A 17,203-nucleotide genomic window follows, 5' to 3' on the forward strand; every position below is an offset into this window, starting at 1 on the left:
AAGAAATGTCGTTCTGCCTCGGTCAGGAAAGGCTTCCTGGAGGAGGCGGCGTGGAGCTGGGCCGTGAGGGGCAGATCGGATTTTGAGCACGAGAGGGGCAAGGAGTGGCGGGGTGACGGTGGTTCACAGTGGCATGAACGTGGATTTGTGGACAGCGAGCCTTGGGTGGGAGCCCTGGGCATGCGGGACAGTAAAAGAGAAGCTGGAAGGTAATTTGGGGTCTGAAATGGGGGACCTAGGAGGCTCCCGAAGATAGCTTTGATGACATTTCACGGGTGTTGGGGAGCAGCGGAGTCCCAGGGGAAAAGAGAGCACAGAAAAAATATTTGAAGTAATAATGGTAGGGAAATTTGCAAATCTGATGAAAATCATAAATCCCACAGTTCAAGAATCACACCGATGTGGTGTGAAAAGAGTCACGCCAAGCCACCTTATAATTAGATTGCTTATTACTGGCAATAAGGAGAAACTCATGAAAAACAACCAGAAAGAAGGAAAAAAGACTCAGAGGGAGGGACTAGGGGAAGAATGATGGCAGACGTCTGGTCGGAAATTATCCAAGGAAGAACGCGATAGAACTGAAAACTAAAACCAGTCCATCTAGAATTCTGTACCCAACCAAGGTGCAGGTCAGAAGAAGGAAGGGGAGAGAAAGACTTCTTTGCAGACACACTGAAGTTGAGAGAGCTCATCGCTCGCAGACCCGCCCTACGGAAAGTGTTCGTGGAAGTTTCTGAGGCAGAAGAGAAGCGACGCCGGACAGCAGTGTGGGCCGCGCAAAGGGTTGAAGAGGCCCCTACGTGGTAAATAGGTACAAAAATGTGAGTTATTTCTCATTCTTAATCTCTTTAGGACTGTCTAGAGCAAAAATGTGACAAGGTGCTCTGGAGTTGATGACCCAGAAGCAGGATGTGTGACCAACAGACGAGGAGGGGGAGGCAGGAAAGCACGCGGTTGTGACCTCCTCACGCTCCGTGTGACGTGATGACGTTGGAGGCAGACCGCGTGCAGTTGAACTTGTCTGTTATGAACCCAGAGCAGCAGCCATTAGAAAAGGGTAACAAAGACGTGTGTCACCCAAGCCAATAATGGAGACGAAGCAGAAGGATGAAAAAAAAAATCAAAAGATGGCAGGAAAAGCGGGGAAAGTAACAAAGAACAAATGAGACAAATAGAAATCAAGATGATAGTATTAAAGTCAGGCGTATTGATAATAAATGTAGTGGTATCGTGACTCCATTTTACAGGTTAGATGTTGTCAGATGGATAACAAAGCAAGATAAGTTGTAAAGAAACCCATTTAATATATGAAGCCACAATAGATTAAAAGTAAAAGGATGGAGCCCTGGCTGGTGTGGCTTCGTGGACTGGGCATTGTCCTGCAAACCAAAAGGTCACCAGTTCAACTCCCTGTGAGGCCACACGCCTGGGTTTCGGGCCAGGTCCTCTGGTGGGAGCATGTGAGAGGTAACAGATCGATGTTTCTCTTGCACATCAATGTTTCTCTCCCTCTCTCCTTTTCTTCCCCTCTCTCTAAAAATAAATAAATAAATAAAATCTTTAAAAATTGCCATTACCTCCTTTAAAGAAAAGTAAAAGGATGGAAAAAGATATTTCATGCAAACACTAATGAAAAGGAAGTCGGGTGGCTGACTGCACCAGGACCAGACGGCGCAGACGTGGGAGTAAGGAGCATCACCAGGGACGGACAGACAGGCGCGGAGCAGCTGCCCGCCTGGAGGGAGGCGCCCAGGCCTGCGGGTGGTCCAGGCGAGGGGGAAGACAGGCAATTTCAGATTTCCTTGTAAAGAGACTCACTGCAGAAAGACTGTAGGGCAAAAAGCAGAAAACAGAAATTATCCTAAATCCCCTCTCTCAGAAGATGACCACCGTTGACATTTCGGTGTTTCCGCGCCGGCGCTACCTCGTTTCTGCAGAAACCAGATCCGAGTGCGGCCGCCCGTTCCACCCTCCGCTCCTCGTGATTCATGAAGAAACCCCGGGGAGTTGGGCACACTCGGGGGTGGGCCGTCAGGGGAGGCCGGAGGGAGTCAGCTAGGTTTTGGGAGGAGGGTGGGGGGTGGCCGTGCAGGGGGCACCTCAGGTGGGAGGTGCTTCTCACACTGCGGGGTGCAGGGGTGTGTTCGGTGCGGCTGACGCCTCACCACCCACGAGGGCGTGTTTCCGTTTCCCCGTCCTCGCTCCGGGCTCTCCCTTCCTCCTTCCCTGGCCCTCCGTTCCTTCGTTCCTTCACTCAGTAGTCATCGGGCACCTGCTGTGCGCCGTGAGTTCGCCCAGTGCTGGGGACGCCATGGTGACCGGGACAGATTTTGTCCCCGCCCTAGTGGGGCGTATAATGTAATGGACAGGTACACCTGTTCTACTCAAAGGCAAACATTTTTAAGTGTTTAAAAATAGCACCACAAACACGGGTTTTTATGGTGCAGAATGCAGCCTCCCCGGGTACCAGTGTAGTGAGCGGTGAGCCTTCCTGCCCAGGCCCTCGAGTGGGAAGACTGATGCCCTCCATGCGTGGGCTGTGGTTGGGAGGGGGGGACTGCTGGGTGAGGGGCTGCTGGGTGACCCTCGGGGGCCATCAGCATGGCCGATGGGAAGGGTTTACACTGGGAAATTCTGGGAGGTGTTCAGAGAAGGTCACCTGGCCGGAGCGCGTAGGACCTCGAGGGCCAGAGTGGGGATTTTGAACTTTGCCTTTGGACATTCGGCCGCTGTGGGGGCGTTTTGAGCAGGGGGTGGTACTTGCAAAAAGTTTCTTTTGGCAGATTAATGTGGTACCGGGAGGCGGATTGGTGGGGCCGGAGTGCCCAGCCCTGTGTGGGGTGAGGGTTTGGGCCAGGCCCAGAACCGGAGGCAGCTGATCCAAGCTTCTCTGTCTCACATCTCTCTCCCCCTCTCTCTTTCCTTCCCCCTTCCTTTTTTAAAATCAATAAGCAAGTGTCACAGGTTCGATTCCCAGTCAGGGTACATGCCTGGGTTGCAGGCCATGACCCCCAGCAACTGCACATTGATGTCTCTCTCTCTCTCTATCTCCCTCCCTTCCCTCTCTAAGTATAAATAAATAAAATCTTTAAAAAATCAATAAACATATCCTTGGGTGAGGATTTTAAAAAATAATACAAAAATAAAATGTATGTGTGAAAACCCACAGTTGAGTGTGTGCACCGCAAGTTTTACCTGCTCCCTGTTGGGGGCCTTTGCCACCCTACCCCTGTCCTTCAGAGTTGTTCTGTGCGTCCTCGGTTTCTGGGAGGTTCTGTATCCCCAGTACATCTGAGCTCTTTGAGGTCCTTCTTTACTCTCCAGGACCAGCATGGGGCCCGCCACTCACTGAGAACTCAGTAGGGTTGAGTTTTACAGAAAGGATCTGAAAGCATGATTAAATATTTTATTTTATTTTTTATTTTTAAAAGCTTTAGTTTATTTTTAGAGAAGGGAAGAGAGAGAGAAAGAGAGGGAGAGAAACATCAATGTGTGGTTGCCTCTCGAGCACCCCCCACCGGGGACCTGGCCTGCAACCCAGGCATGTGCCCTGACTAGGAATAGAACCTGCAACCCTTGGGTTTTCAGGCTGGCACTCAATGGTGCAGACAGGAGCCACACCAGCCAGGGCTGATTAAATATTTTATTTTATTTACTTATTTAAAAAATATTTTTAAATGTATTTTTAGAGAGAGGGGAAGGGAGGGAGGAGGAGAGGGAGAGAAACATCGGTGTGTGATTGCCTCTCATGCGCCCCCAAACCTGGCCTGCAACCCAGGTTTGTTCCATTCCCTGACTGGGAATCGAACCTGCAACCCTTTGCTTAGCAGGCCCGTGCTCAATCCACTGAGCCACACCGGCCAGGGCTGATTAAATATTTCACAGTAGAGTCTTTTCAGTACAATTGGAATGGTCTGGCCTGCTGAGAAGGATCAGGGGGACGGGCCAGTGGGCTCACGTGAGAAGGACATGAGACCCGGGGCTGCGGCCTGGTGTCTCCCCCACGGAGCGCAGCCTCGGGAGGTCGGTCGGGGAGAGAGTTTGATGCCTTTTCCGGTTACCGAACATCGGGGCTAACATTCCCTTGTGGGAATCTGGGAAAAGCAATGGACTCCCCAGAAAAGGGCAAAATGACATTGTGCCCCTCATTGCGGGGGTTCACTGACCCCCCACACCTCGACCACAGACTCGTGAACAATCCCCTGCCCAGTGTCCAGCGCTAGATGTGAGCTGTTGGCTCCTGCCTCTCCTCCTGCAGGGAGATGGGGCTTCTCCGGTTTTCCTCGTCTCTGCCCTGTGATCCGGGGGCCATCCTTCCATCGTGGGTGCGTGTATCCAGCTACCCTGTCCTCACCCCCAACGAATCTCCGTAGCCTCTTCTTCTTAGCCCACAAGCTCCGCCTCTGATACAAAAATAAGTACATCTGCCCGTCGACCTCCCCGTCCTCGGAGTCATCACTCTTCAACACACTCAGGTTCATTGGCATGTGGGGCTGAGAATCCTCTTTTCTGTGGGGACTGCGCTGTGCCAGGCCCGGGGCTGTGAATGCGAGGGGGAGAACCCTGGACTTCGGGGCATACTGAGTCCCAGTGGGAGCGGTACAGGGTCCGGCAGGATGAGGCCTGCTCAAGTGTGGTTGGTAGGGTCACTACATGGATGTAATAACTTACAGTTTTAATTTGAACACTTCACCTACAATGGCATATGGTGTGCATTAGTGTGATGTTGTCATGTTACGGAATGACATGCTTATGGTTTTGTAATAAAGAGGGCGTTATTTGTGCTGGACCCTGTATCTGCAGCTGCATCGGGGTTGGGGGGCGTGGCGAGGAGTTGTCTCAGGGAAAAGAGGCGGGGGTCCCAGGGCCACTGCCCCCGTGTGTCCTCCACCCAGGGTGCTCTGCGGGTGTTTCCCATGCCTGTGTCTTTTTGGTCATTTGTATCTCAGTTTCAATGGTGCTGCTTCTCGGAGACTGGCCCCGACTGCCGGTAGCAGTCCCTGGTTTGCCCCCAAGGCTGTGTAACAAACCCAGACTCAAGGGCTCATGAGCCCGCACTGATCCCTCGCATGTCTGGGGCTGGGTGAGTGGGGGGGCTCGGTGGGGTCCTGGGGCTCCGGGCTGTGGCCTGGGGCTCCTCTGGCCCCCGTGGTCTCTCGTCCTGCCGTCCCAGTGAGATTCTGGGGGCTCACTGTTCTCACGGCGGCAGCGGGGAAGCGGGAGGAAGAGCAGAAATCCGCGCGTGTCATGTGCATTGGACACACACGGCCCGGGCCAGCAGCAGGGAGGACAACACCTCCCTGTCCGTGAGGCTGATGCAGCCGTGTGGCCGTGCGGTGTCACCGCTGCGGGGCGCGAGGACGTGGGGCCGACGGTTTCCCTCGTTCCTGCCCCCTTGAGCGTGCTTACTCTCTCCCTGAGCTCCGACGCGCTCGTGGGTGCACTCTCTGTTTCTCACTTGTCTGCTGTTGCCCAAACACCAGCTTCGTGACAGCAGAGACTTTTCCTGCCTGTTCCCTGCTCAGTGCCAGGCACCTGCCTGGCGCAGGGTGGCCACTCACTGAATCTCCAAACAAAGGAACGAGCGAATGAGTGGTTACATTTGGGCAGCCGGGGAGCCATGTTGGAGCCGGGTCCTGAAATTGCAACCACAACTAACACTTCCCGGGGGTGAGTAAGGCCAGGAATGTGCTGTGTGCATGTGTGACCTGGGTTACGTCAGGGCATCGTCACAGCACGCAGCCCTGCACGGGCAGGGGCAGGGCAGATGTTTGGGTGGGAGCTGCTCAGAGGACTGGAGGGCGGCCCAGGGTGGCTGGGCGGCGACGGGGAGGACCAGCCTGGTGGGCAGCAGCCAGGTGCGAGACGCGGCGGTGACGCTGGAGCCCAGTGGCCGAGCTGGCGTGTTCCACGTCTCGGGGGGAGCCTCAGGTCACTCTGCAGGGTGGTGTCCCCGGGGTGAGAGTACAGGCTGTGAGAGGCTGTCCTGGCAACCGAGCTGACCGTGAGGGACCTCAGGCCACGCCTCAGCCTGGCTGGATGTCCGTCCCGGAAGCCGTCCCTGCTTCGGGAGAGGCGGGACCCTGACCATCCTGTAGCAGAGGCGTGCCCAGGCTGTCAGACAAGCAAGCAGCTTCGGGGGGTCCGTCTGTTCCGAGACACATCGGGGCCCTCCCCAGCCTGGAGGGCGCGAGTCAGCGGTGCTGGCGCCAGGATGCTAGTGTGCCCCAGGAACGCACGAGAGAGCCGCCCTTCCGTCTGCAGACCTCCGGGCCTGCTCAGGTGCCCCGGGTCCTCGCTGGACTCTGTGTCTCTCTCCACTCCCTCCTCGGGCTCTGCCCACCTCTGCCGACCTCCTGGTAGCTCAGCCAAGGAGACCGCAGCGTAGGGAAGGGGCCTGGGCTGGTGCGTGGGTGCTGTGCGTCTCAGCTGGGCGGGAAAGTGCCGTGGACCTGCCCAAGGTGCATGTGCCCGGTCAGGCTGGCTTCTGATGGTCAGTGCCCTGAGCTGGCATGCGTTTTTGTTTTTTTTTTAAACATTTTATGCATCAGGGAAATCAATCCTTTTTTTAAAGACTTTATTTATTTATTTTTAGAGAGGGAAGGGGGGGAGAGAGAGAGAGAGAGAAACATCAATGTGCAGTTGCTGGGGGCCGTGGCCTGCAACCCAGGCATGTGCCCTGACTGGGAATCGAACCTGCGACACTTTGGTTCGCAGCCCGCGGCGCTCAATCCACTGAGCTATGCCAGCCAGGGCGTGGTTTTTTTTTTTTTTAATATCTTGAAATGAAAACTCTGTGCCAATAGGAAGAAAGAACATGAAAAGAAGGAGACCCAGGTTCCAGTCTCAGCCCTGCTGTGGTAGCCACGGGCTCGTACACTGATTTCTCGGGGCTTCTGGTCTCTCCTGCAAGATGAGACTAAGCTTGGCTTCTTATAACAATTAAGGTAATGAATATGAAGCGCCTTGTAACACCTCATTAAAGTATTACTATTGGTACTAATTTGCCTTCTCCCCTCTGGAGGAAAAGAAAGAAAAAGTCTCCAGGAATGTTTTGTCCAAGCCCTGAGCCAGGCCGTGTGACCGACAGTCTCTCTCCTAACCTCCCAGGGCCGGCCGTCAGGGATGCTGGGAGGGTGAGGCAGCCCCGGCTCCGAGCGCTGAAGTGACCCCCTGTGGGCTGCACAGCCTGCTGGCGGTGTGCGCGGTCTCTGTGGCCACACAGCCTGGGCGAGTTCACTGCCAGGAGGCCCCCTGAGGGTCTGCAGTGACCATGGCTCCTGGAGAGGGGCGCCACTGCACGGTGGTCGCCAGAGGCTCGGCCCGGGGAGGCTCGCCGCCTGCTTGGGGTGCCGTCTCCCTGTGGCTTCCTGCGCTGCAGCACCTTGGAGATTTTTTTCCAAAACATCCGAGTTTGTTGTCATGAACAGAGACGTCAGCGTGGCCTTCTCCCCCCCGCAGCGGAGCGTCACGAGGTCTCTGAGGGCGGCCAGCGCCGGCCCTGACGCCCCAGAGCCGCGCGCTCTCCCTCGGTTGCTTCTCCCTGGTTCCGGAGTGTTCTGGAATCTGCAGGCTGGAGTGAGGCTGTGTAGGGAGAGGTCAGCCTGGGCACTGGAGCCGCCAGCCTGCCCCCGGTGGGTGACCACCCTCTTACAGCCCTGCTCGGAGCGGCCCCTGTCCCCGGGGGCTGTAGCCACTGGGCAGGATGTGGTGATTCATCGGATTCGGAGAGGAAGGGTTTTGTGAAGGAATTTTCTCACGGTTGGGCCTGGGGTATTAAAAATACTTTTTCTGGCTGTCGTGGGTTGGCTGAAGCTTGCGTCTGAATGTTTATTCACTTGGAAGATTTGTTCATTTTATTCATTATTTTAAAAGTCTTGTGTCAAAAGTTTTTTTTTTTTTGTTTTGAAGTAAGACTGCTGCCCTGTCTGAACGGGGCTTCGGGGTGAGAAGAGGGGACCTGGGGGGCAGCCCAGCGTGGGGCTTCTCTGCCCTGTGGGCGCAGGGCGGCCACCCCGAGTCTGAAGTCTGGGCTGGCACCAGGAGCTCCTCTGCTCACCCCTGGGCCTCCCTCCCCACGGCCGGCCCCTGCGTCCTGGCCGGAGGTCTCCTTGGCTTGGCAGCATCGCCCTGGGAGATTCAGGCCCTGGACTTGGCCATGGAGGACAGCCTGTAGGGCCCTCTCCTCCTGCCTGGGGGTTGGGGAGGGGGTTGCCAAGCTCCTTCGGGCCCTGTGGCCATGGCTGCGTGGGAGGGGTCTGGGGGTCCTTTCGTCGGCTGAGGCAAGTTGAGATATTCGGGGGAGCTCTAAGAAACCCAAGGTCTGGGCCCTCCTGAGAGAAATGTCTGGAAACAGATGAGCTCACTGGGCGGCTGGGAGGCAGTTCTCCGGCATGGGCGGGGCCTGCGAGACCCCTGTCACTCTCCAGTGCACCGCCCACGCGCAGCCTTTGGCCTCCACGTCCCTGTAGCGGAGAGGGCAGCTGGGGCGGGAGGAGGACTCTGTGACTCAGCTGTGCAGGGGACAGCAGGCGGCATGGCCCTCTGGCCAACCTGGGGACTGACCTACCCCCTTCCCTCCGGCCTTCTTCCCCCGGCCTCCCTGTGCCGGCTCACCTCCGGTTCCAACCTTTGCCCTCAGAGGTGAGGTCTGACAAGGCCCAGACAGTGTCAAAACTGCAGGAAGCTTCTCGATGAGTCAGTCCCCCCTCGGCTCCTCCGTGATGAAACTGGCACTCGGGGTGTTTGACTTGGCAGGTCCCCGGCCAGCGGGGGGGCAGTGCCCCAGTCCAGGCCTCTCTCACGTTGATTTATTCCACTGCACGCACGTCCGGGTGGAGAGCAAAAGTGGGCTTCGGTTCTGAATGTGTGCCATTCGGTGAAAGGGTGCTGTCCTGCACAGACGGGCCCCAGGCCCCAACCACACCTGAGCCGCAGGTGGTGCTGGGTGAGAAACTTCCTGCCGTCCCTGGGCCCTGGCGGCGTGTGCGGCAGGTGTTGGGTGTCTGAGGTGGACACTCACTAGGTCGTGGCAACAGCCATTCCTGACGCGGGCTCAGCACCGGCCATTTGACAAGCCGGTCCCACTGTCTCCCTGAGGTGGCCAGCCGGACCTGTCATGGAGGGCAGGAGGACCCCAGCTCAGAGCTCTGTGCCTGGCCCAGCACAACATCACAGGCTGGTCGTGGTCGGGGTCAGAGAGCCCGCCCAGGCTGGAGCCCCTGGTTCCGGGCCGCTGACGCTGCTGGCTGTGGAGGCCGGAGCTGGGGCTCCTCTGGGCGCAGCGTCTCACTTGCCCTCCGGGACCCGCAGCCCCGTGAGCCTGGGGACCCTCAGCCTGGTGGTGGCTGCTGTACCTGGACCCCGCGTGGGCTTTGGCAGAGTGCCGCTGCTCAGAGAGGGTTCCTGGGGGGCAGCCTGACCTTGTCGACCAGCTTCTTCCACCGTGAAGTTGGGGGCGGGCAGCTTGCCCAGGCCCTGCAGGAGGGTGGCCTTGGGGCCAGACTGGCTTTGGGACCCAACATGACCTGTGGTTTGCGGCGACTCACTGGACATGAATCGGCAGTTCCTCAGACGATCAGGTGTTGAAGGGGTGGCCTGAGGCCATGCTGATACTGACCACTCGGACGGGGGCGGGCTGTGATGCCCTGCAGAAGGGGCAGAAATGTTGAAATCGCCCACTTGCCCCACAAATGGCACAGGAGATCAGGGTGGCCCAGGCCCAAGATTCGAATAGACTGTCGGTCGCTGGAGCCGGCCTCCTTGGAGCCTGTGAGACCCACACCTGCTGACCTGATGTCCAGCCCACCTTCCTACTCAGTAATTCATTACTCAGTGGGCTTTTGTTAGTGGCCCCCTGGGCTCAGCCCTGGGGACCAGGTCAGACCCTGCGGGAACTTGGTACTGGGGATGGTGGGTCCCCAGCGTGGGCGTTGATTAACCCCGATGAAACGTAAAACCAGCCACAGGGGATACAGGGTGACCACGAGTACTCAGAACTTAACGTTGGAATTCGCCTCCCCTTCACACCGTGGTCTGGGAGAAGGGGGAGGAACTAGAACCTCATCCGGCCCCAACAGAGGCCCAGGCAGGGTCCAGGGCTGGAGTGGGCAGTGGCCTGTGCCAGGAAATCAGGTGTGGTTTGGCTGCGAGGTCCATGTCCAAGGTCGCCTCCAGCAGGAGGGGATCGGATCTGCGGCGCCAACAGCCTGCTGGAGTTGGAGGGGGGGGCAGGACCCCGCAGACACCAAGGGGAGCCTGCAGGGGCACGGGACGGAGGAACGGGCTCTCGGTGCCCAAGGAAGCCCTTGTGCCAGTGCCCTGAGCTCCCAGGACAAATGTCAGGCCCACAACCCCCCTCCTGAGCTTCAGTTCCTCATGGGACCTGGCTCCTGGTCCTGGCCACCCCTCTCCTGAGGATACACGTGAACCCCAGGAACCTGTGAGCCGGTGGCAGTGTGTAGGGTAGCATGTGACTCCTGAGTCAGCCCAGGACCTCCTCGGGTCTCCTGTGACGTTCCCCACAACCTGCGGCTTTTAGGGTTACACTCCCCCAGCTGGTGGACCTGGGCTTTCCTCACTCTCCTCCTCGGCAAATCCACACCAAGCGCACCTGATAAGAAGTGCTCAGTAAGGGGTGGCTGAGCAAACAAGTGACTGCATGAATGGGTGGCAGAGGGACCGCTCAGGCCTCACGGGCAGGTGGGGTCGGCCAGCTTAGCTGCACTGTGACGCAGGAGGGCAGAGCAGCAGCCCCCAGCGGGCCTTCTAGGCCTGGAGCCATGCCCTTGGATGGGCTGAGGTGGGGTGCGGCGCTGCAGGGACCGAAATGTCCCACCGCAGTCAGAGGCTCTGCTGGGGCCCTCTCTGGATGGTGGGCAGCTTGGGGCGTGACTTAGGTCACCGCCCCTCCATCTCCCTCGTCCCCGTCTCCCGGAGACATGCCTTCACCACTGTGCTTCTCTCTCCTCCTCGGGGCGCAGATCCTGGCCAACGTCTTCCTCTACCTGTGCGCCATCATCGTGGGCATCATGTCCTACTACATGGCAGACCGCAAGCACCGCAAGGCCTTCCTGGAGGCCCACCAGTCGCTGGAGGTGAAAATGAACCTGGAGGAGCAGAGCCAGCAGCAGGTGAGGCTCTCTGGGGCAGCCTGGGGTCGGGGACTGGTGGGGAGGGGGTGGGTCCAGTGCGCAGCCGCAGCCGTGGTTCCCGCGGGCCTTGGCGGTCATCCGCCAAGGTCAGGTGTCTGCTGCCTGACCTGTCCCATGGGCCCCTTGCCCTAGGAGGGCCCCTCCCGACTGCAGGGAGCTTCTCTGGTTGGAAACTCACTCCTGCCTCTCCTTCTCCGAGCTTGACCTAAGCCGCCCTCTTCCCCTTTTCCTGCCTTTTTTTTAATCCTGTAATTTAAAACTTTTCTTTTTAAAGAAATACATCACCCCAGCTGCCACCTTTCCCAGGTGAAAATGTTCTGTACACCTGAATGTTCTTGCGCCATGGGCATGCTTGTGTTAGTCCCCGTCGCCTCCCTCTGCCGCTCCTTCAAGGTCAAGGTCAAGGGCAGATTCTCGCGCCCACCTACTGTGCGTACAGAGCTGCTTTCCCCTCAGCAGGGACCCATCCCCCGGCCTCGGGGCCCTTCCAAGGGAGGTCCATCAGTCCAGGACGCTGTGTCCAGCATGCTCAGGGCAGCCTCCCTGCTTTTTCCTCCCTCCAAGTCGTTTTTCAGGAGTAAAACCAGCCGCGTCTCCCAGGACCCCGCCGTTTACATTTTTCTGTCCCGGGAAGTGCCCGCCGCCCCGCTGTCTGTTTGCCAGCCGGACTCCCGCCGCCGCCGCCGCCGCCGGGCGCACCGCGGAGCCTCCCAGTTCTCATGGGACTCGTCTTGCGTGTGGTGTTTGGCCTGGATCCATCTCAAATGCTTCCCGAGGGTCCCCAGAAATTCCATCTGCCAACTTCTTGCCACCCGAAGGTCACACGCAAACGCAGTCAGTGGAGCACGTGTGATTCTCTGCTCTGGGAACCATGTTATTATGCATTCGCGTGGTGGTGCTGTGTGCTCTGGGTTCCCAACGTTGCCGTTTCCGGGGGCCCTGCCACTCAGGTGGACCGGGCTGCAGTTACGGGGTCCCTCTGGCCCCTGCCGGTGGGGGGCCCATTGGCGGGCCCCACCTTCCTTCTCTAGACAGCGCTCTTTGAAGGCGCACACCCATCCAGTCGGCGGATGGGCCCGGGCGTCCCCTGTGCTGGGGGTGTGTTTTTCTCTCTGTTTACCAGTGAGATCTGGAAGCTTCTGGGCTGGGCCTCCGACTCAGTCCTTCCCGAAGGCAGGTTCCAGAAGGGGACTGCCCCTGGCCTCCGTTGAGACAAAGGGCCAGGCCTAGCTCATGGTACTGGGCCCTGTGGCCTGCGGTTGCTCTGAACTTGTCCTAAACCTTCCTCTTCTGCCTTTTTTTTTTTTTTGGTCCACTAATTTAAAACTCCTCTTTCAAAGGAGTACACCACCCCAGCAGTTCCGGGCAACTCCCTGTGCTGTTGCCGGACTGCTGGCGGTCAGACGCACCGCTGCTCCCTCACGGCGATTGCTCTGGTTTTCCTTGGTGGCTGCTGCCGCATTCTCTTTGTCTTGTTTTTTGTTTTTTAATTTTTAAAATTTATTTATTTTTAGAGGGGAAAGAAGGGGAGAAAAAAGAGAGAGAGAGACATCAATGTGCGGTTGCTGGGGGCTGTGGCCTGCAACCCAGGCATGGGCCCTGACTGGGAATCGAACCTGCGATGCTTTGGTTCGCAGCCTGCGCTCAATCCACTGAGCTACGCCAGCCAGGTCGTCCTGTTGTTTAGCCCTGTGACGATGACGGGCCGAGGCGTTTTCTCCGTCGTCACTCTGCCTGGTATCGGAGGGGCGTGAACTGAGGGCTCGGTGATGTCATCGGCTGTGAAAGCGTTCAGCCGGCAGCTTCGGCTGCTTCTGTCCCGTCCTCTCCTTCTTCCCGAGGACCCTAGACGTCCCTGTTAGACGTTTTTACCATGTTCCATAAATCTCTGTTTTTTTTCCTCCCGCTGCGGAGGCTTAAGTGTGATTAAAGAACCCTGCTTTAGCGTGTCCCCCAGAAGGCGTTCTTCAGCTTCTGTTTTCCATCCTGCCTTGTGTCCTGTTTCCGTCTGGTCTCTCATGCTACAGGCGCGTTCCTCTGGGTTCTTTACACTGAAAAAAAATGCATGTCACCACTTGGCCAAGCCAGGAGTTTTGTTTTTCTTTTAATACGGTCTTTGGGCAGTTTTCAGCGTTTCTGTCTGTGCCAGTCTCGTCTGACTCATAATGTGTAATCCAGGACCCCTTCCGTCACACTGAACAGTGCTGGGCGGGGTGAGGAAGGCCCCCTGGGTCTCGCCCTGGGTCTGCTCATCCCTAAGTAGATGGAGGATGAGTTATCCGCCCCTCAGAGCCTCACTCTTCTCATCTGCAGGGTCGGGCGGGGGTGTTGGTAGTGCAAAGTGGAAGTACTGGTACTTGGTGTGCAGGGTTCCCTGAGTCTGGTGAGAGACGCAGGCAGAAGCCCCTTGTCACCCGAGGAGTGTGGACACAGTGGTGGTCAGGCTGCAGTTCCCGGGCCATCTCCTCCACTTTCTAATGCCTCGTGCCGTGTGCTTCCTCCGGGCGGGGTCAGTGCAGGGAACCGGGAGCCTGGCAGAGGGGGCCCCCCTCTGTGACTCATGAGTGCCGTGGGGCAGCCCAGGTCCCCTGCAGTCTGCCCAGGGCTGCAGCGGAGCAGACGCTGGCCCTGGGAATGAGAGGTCCGGGGAGGCAGAACGGAGGTGCAGGGGAGGGGCACAAACCCCTGTTTGCAGGCCCAGCTGGGCCCCTGCCAGTGCCTGTACATGTCCCTCAAGTACAATGACTTCACCTAGCCAGCTCTAGCTTCTGTGTGGCCTCAGGCTAGTTCCTGTTCTTATTTGGCCCGCAGTTGCCCTATGTGTAAAGCGTAGGAGATAATAAAACCGTTGGGTAAAATGGATAATATGTGTAAGACCCTTTAAAAGTGAGAAAAGCTCTGTTACCATTGGGAAGGGTGGAGTTCTCCCCCCACCCTGTCAGTTTCAATTTGCTGGTATTTTCCTTAGGACTTTTGTGACTGTGTCCACAAGAGAGATTTGCTTGCCATTTTAGCTTTCTTTCGGTGGCCTTGACGGGTTTGGGGATCGTGGTTATGCCAGACTCATGAAACAGTTTGAGATGCACCCTTCTCTCCAGCCCCTGGAAGAGTTTGAGGGAGACTGGGCTCTTCCTTAAACGTTCAGAAGCATTCACTGGTGAAACCCTACGGGTCTCGAGTTTTCGTTATGAGAACAGTCACTTTCCCTCACAGATACAAACAAGGTTTCTCTTTACCACAGATGCAATAGTTCTCTTTACGTGTTGGAAAGTTGTTTTTTTAGGAACTTGTCCGTTTTGTCAGATACAGAACTCCCGGTTGCTGGGTGTTTACGTCCGCCCCTCGAAGGTGTCATTCCTTTACCCTGGAGGTCCCCTCGTTTCTGCTGGGATGCCGGCGGTCAGACGCGCTGCTGCCCCTTTCAAAGGGGCATGTTTTTTCCTCTGGCTGCTTTCACAACTTTCTCTTTGGTTTCAGCGATTTTACAACGATGGGCCCTGGAGTTTTCTTTGTAGCTCCTCTGCTTGGAATTCAAAGAGCTTCTTGGATCGATGGTTCGATGACTTCCATCAGTTTTGCAAATTTTCAGCCAGTAGCTTTTTGTTGCCTCTGTCTCGCTCTCTCCCACCCTTCTAGGACTCTAGGCATCTTTATTGGACGTTTTTACCATGTTCCGTAAATCCTTTTCCCCTGCATCTTCCTTTTTCTAAAGTTGCTGTGTGCATCACATGGAATTTTTTACTGAGTTCACTCCCAGTTTGCTAACCCTCCCTGCTCTGTTAGATCAGTGGTTCAGCTCCAATTCACATCGGTGGTAGAATCTCTAACTTCTGTTATTGTGTTTTTTGTTATTCTAGAATGTCCATTTGTTTTTTTTTAATATGTTATTTATTTATTTTTAGACAGGAGTAGGGAGGGAGAAAGAGAGGGGGGAAAACATCAATATGTGGTTGCCTCTCACACGCCCCCTACCGGGGACCTGGCCCGCCTCCCAGGCACGTGCCCTGACTGGGAATGGAGCCAGTGACCCTTTAGTTCGCAGGTTGGCACTCAGTCCGCTGAGCCACACCCACCAGGGCTGATTTTCTTTTTTAATTCATAGTTTATTTTTTGTTGTGTTTCTCCAGTACCATTTAGCCCCCGCACTCCCTACCACACTCCATTTGAGTTTAACGAGTAGATTCCAATTCTCTGGGTACGTTCTCCATTTTGTCACCTATTTTTGGAAACTATTAAACATTTCATTATTTCTCACCTTCTTGCTGTGTGATGTTGGCACTTTGCCACTCTGGTCTTCATTGTTATGAAAAATTGGGTTCAAAAGTAATACCATCGCCGCGCCGGTGTTTGGGAATCCCACGAAGCAAGAGCTCCGAGTGTAGAAACCATGAAGCCTTTAGTGCCGCCAGCTGTGGCCACGCTGGCCTCCGGGGACACGAGCTGCTGGGAGGGGCCGAGAGGCGGCCGGGACCTGGTTCGGGGGTCAGTGTGCCTCCCCCTGACGCCAGCTGAGACACCGGCCACGTCCTGCCCGGGCGCTGGGACTGACCCCACAGGTGGCGTCGGTTCAGGAGGGTTTGGGGCCCCAGGAAGGTCAGCTGGCGTGTCTTTGGGGCCGAGCAGGCTGGGAGCAGAGGCCGCATGGTCCTGTTTCCCGCCTCCCTGAAAACGGCCCTCGTGGCCGCGAGGATGAGGTGACGGACGTGAAGACATGTTGGAAGGGGCTGCCGCAGGCCCCGGCCGGAGAGGAGACGGAGCTGGTGTGGACGCGGCGCCTGCTGGAGGAGCCCCGGAGGCCGGTGCCCCCCCAGACCCCTGCGCTCCCAGTGCTCACGTGCCGTGTAAAGAGCATTCCCAACTGGAAACGGAATTCTCAGTGTGTCCTTTGTAGAGAAGGCTCCTTTCGGGATGCAGTTCTCAGGGTTCGCGTCGCACCAGCTGTTGTGTCGGTGAGTGTTGTCATGCTTTCTGCGCTGCCCTGAGGGGGAGCCCAGTGTGCTCACCGGGGAAGGCCTGCCCGGCGGCCGGCGGCCTCCAGCCTCCAGCCGGACAGCCTCCGCTCCAGGCCTCGGCCCCTCAGCTGGACAGTGAAGCGGGGGGCGAGCTGGTGTCAGGGGTCCCATCCGGTTCCTCTGATTCCATTCCCTTTGTTTTTGTCACCGGGAGGCTGTGCCGTCCTTTGGCACAGTGACCGAGCCGCTGCTAATAGCAGGCAAGTCCCGGGTGGGTGGCCCGCCGGCCCTCGTCCCCCAGGGCAGCGGGGAGCAACGCTGGGCCTTTCTGCACGGGACCCCCTCTGCGCGGTCGCAGGGCGGGCGTGTCCATCTCGTGGAAGGGCGTGTCGCGGTGAGGGCGTGTGGGTCATGGGGATGAGTGGGACAGGTCTCGGACCCCCGAGGACTGGGCTGCCTCAGCTCCTGGGCTCGGCCCCTCCTTGGTGGGGCGGTGGCGGGGGGGGGGGGGCGGGCTGGCGCCTCGGAGGCCCTGGTGGATTTAAAGCTCCATGTGCGTGGCCCTGGCGGGCAGGGGCCCTCTCTGCCTCAGCCGGGCACCCATGCAGGTCTAGGCGGTCCGGTGGCACTTAGCTGTGACTCGGGGCTGCCAAGGTGGACGTCAGGTCCCTCTCCTCAGCTCCCTCGGCTCCCCAGGTGTGTCGGGTGGAGCAGGAGGCCCGGAGGGAGGAGCTGGGGTTGTTTTCCTTTATTCCATGTGACTGTACTCCACGGTTGAGTTGGGGGCCTTGAGGGTTGCTGAGCATCTCGGCGGCCCCCTGGCAGCAGCAGGCACCCAGGAAACCCACCCGGCATGCACCTGGCAGCAGGTCCCAACTGCAGAACTGTCAGCCTGTCTTTGTCACGTGTGCAGAACTACTTCCCGGGGAGTGGGACGCTGTCGAAGGAGGAGGACGGAGGGGCGACGGGGGTGTCGCCCCCAAGGCCTGCACTTCCCTCAGACCGGGCTGGGGGAGGCCAGCCAGCCTTGTCCTCATTCGGGGGAGAGGGGGTGACCTCGGCCCCCACCCTCCCTGGGGGAGGAGGCCAGGGCCAGCA

At 57.6% G+C, this 17,203-nt stretch overlaps 1 protein-coding gene across 6 annotated transcripts in view; it reads left to right on the plus strand.

Moving 5' to 3' along the window:
• ADCY3 (adenylate cyclase 3) overlaps positions 1–17,203 on the plus strand; it is a 56,356-nt gene that overhangs the window by 14,072 nt on the left and 25,081 nt on the right. For 5 of the 6 annotated variants that reach the window (XM_045844388.1, XM_045844391.1, XM_045844390.1 and 2 more), the window contains exon 3: positions 10,983–11,132. In XM_045844388.1, the coding sequence (XP_045700344.1) occupies positions 10,983–11,132 (150 nt within the window). Of the gene's footprint in view, positions 1–6,879; positions 6,948–10,982; positions 11,133–17,203 lie in introns of those variants that run through there. The other variant, XM_045844393.1, reaches the window with a different exon arrangement.

This window comes from Phyllostomus hastatus, unplaced genomic scaffold (assembly GCF_019186645.2).
Source record: "Phyllostomus hastatus isolate PE091 unplaced genomic scaffold, TTU_PhHast_1.1 phas_contig_402, whole genome shotgun sequence".
NCBI lineage: Eukaryota > Metazoa > Chordata > Mammalia > Chiroptera > Phyllostomidae > Phyllostomus > Phyllostomus hastatus.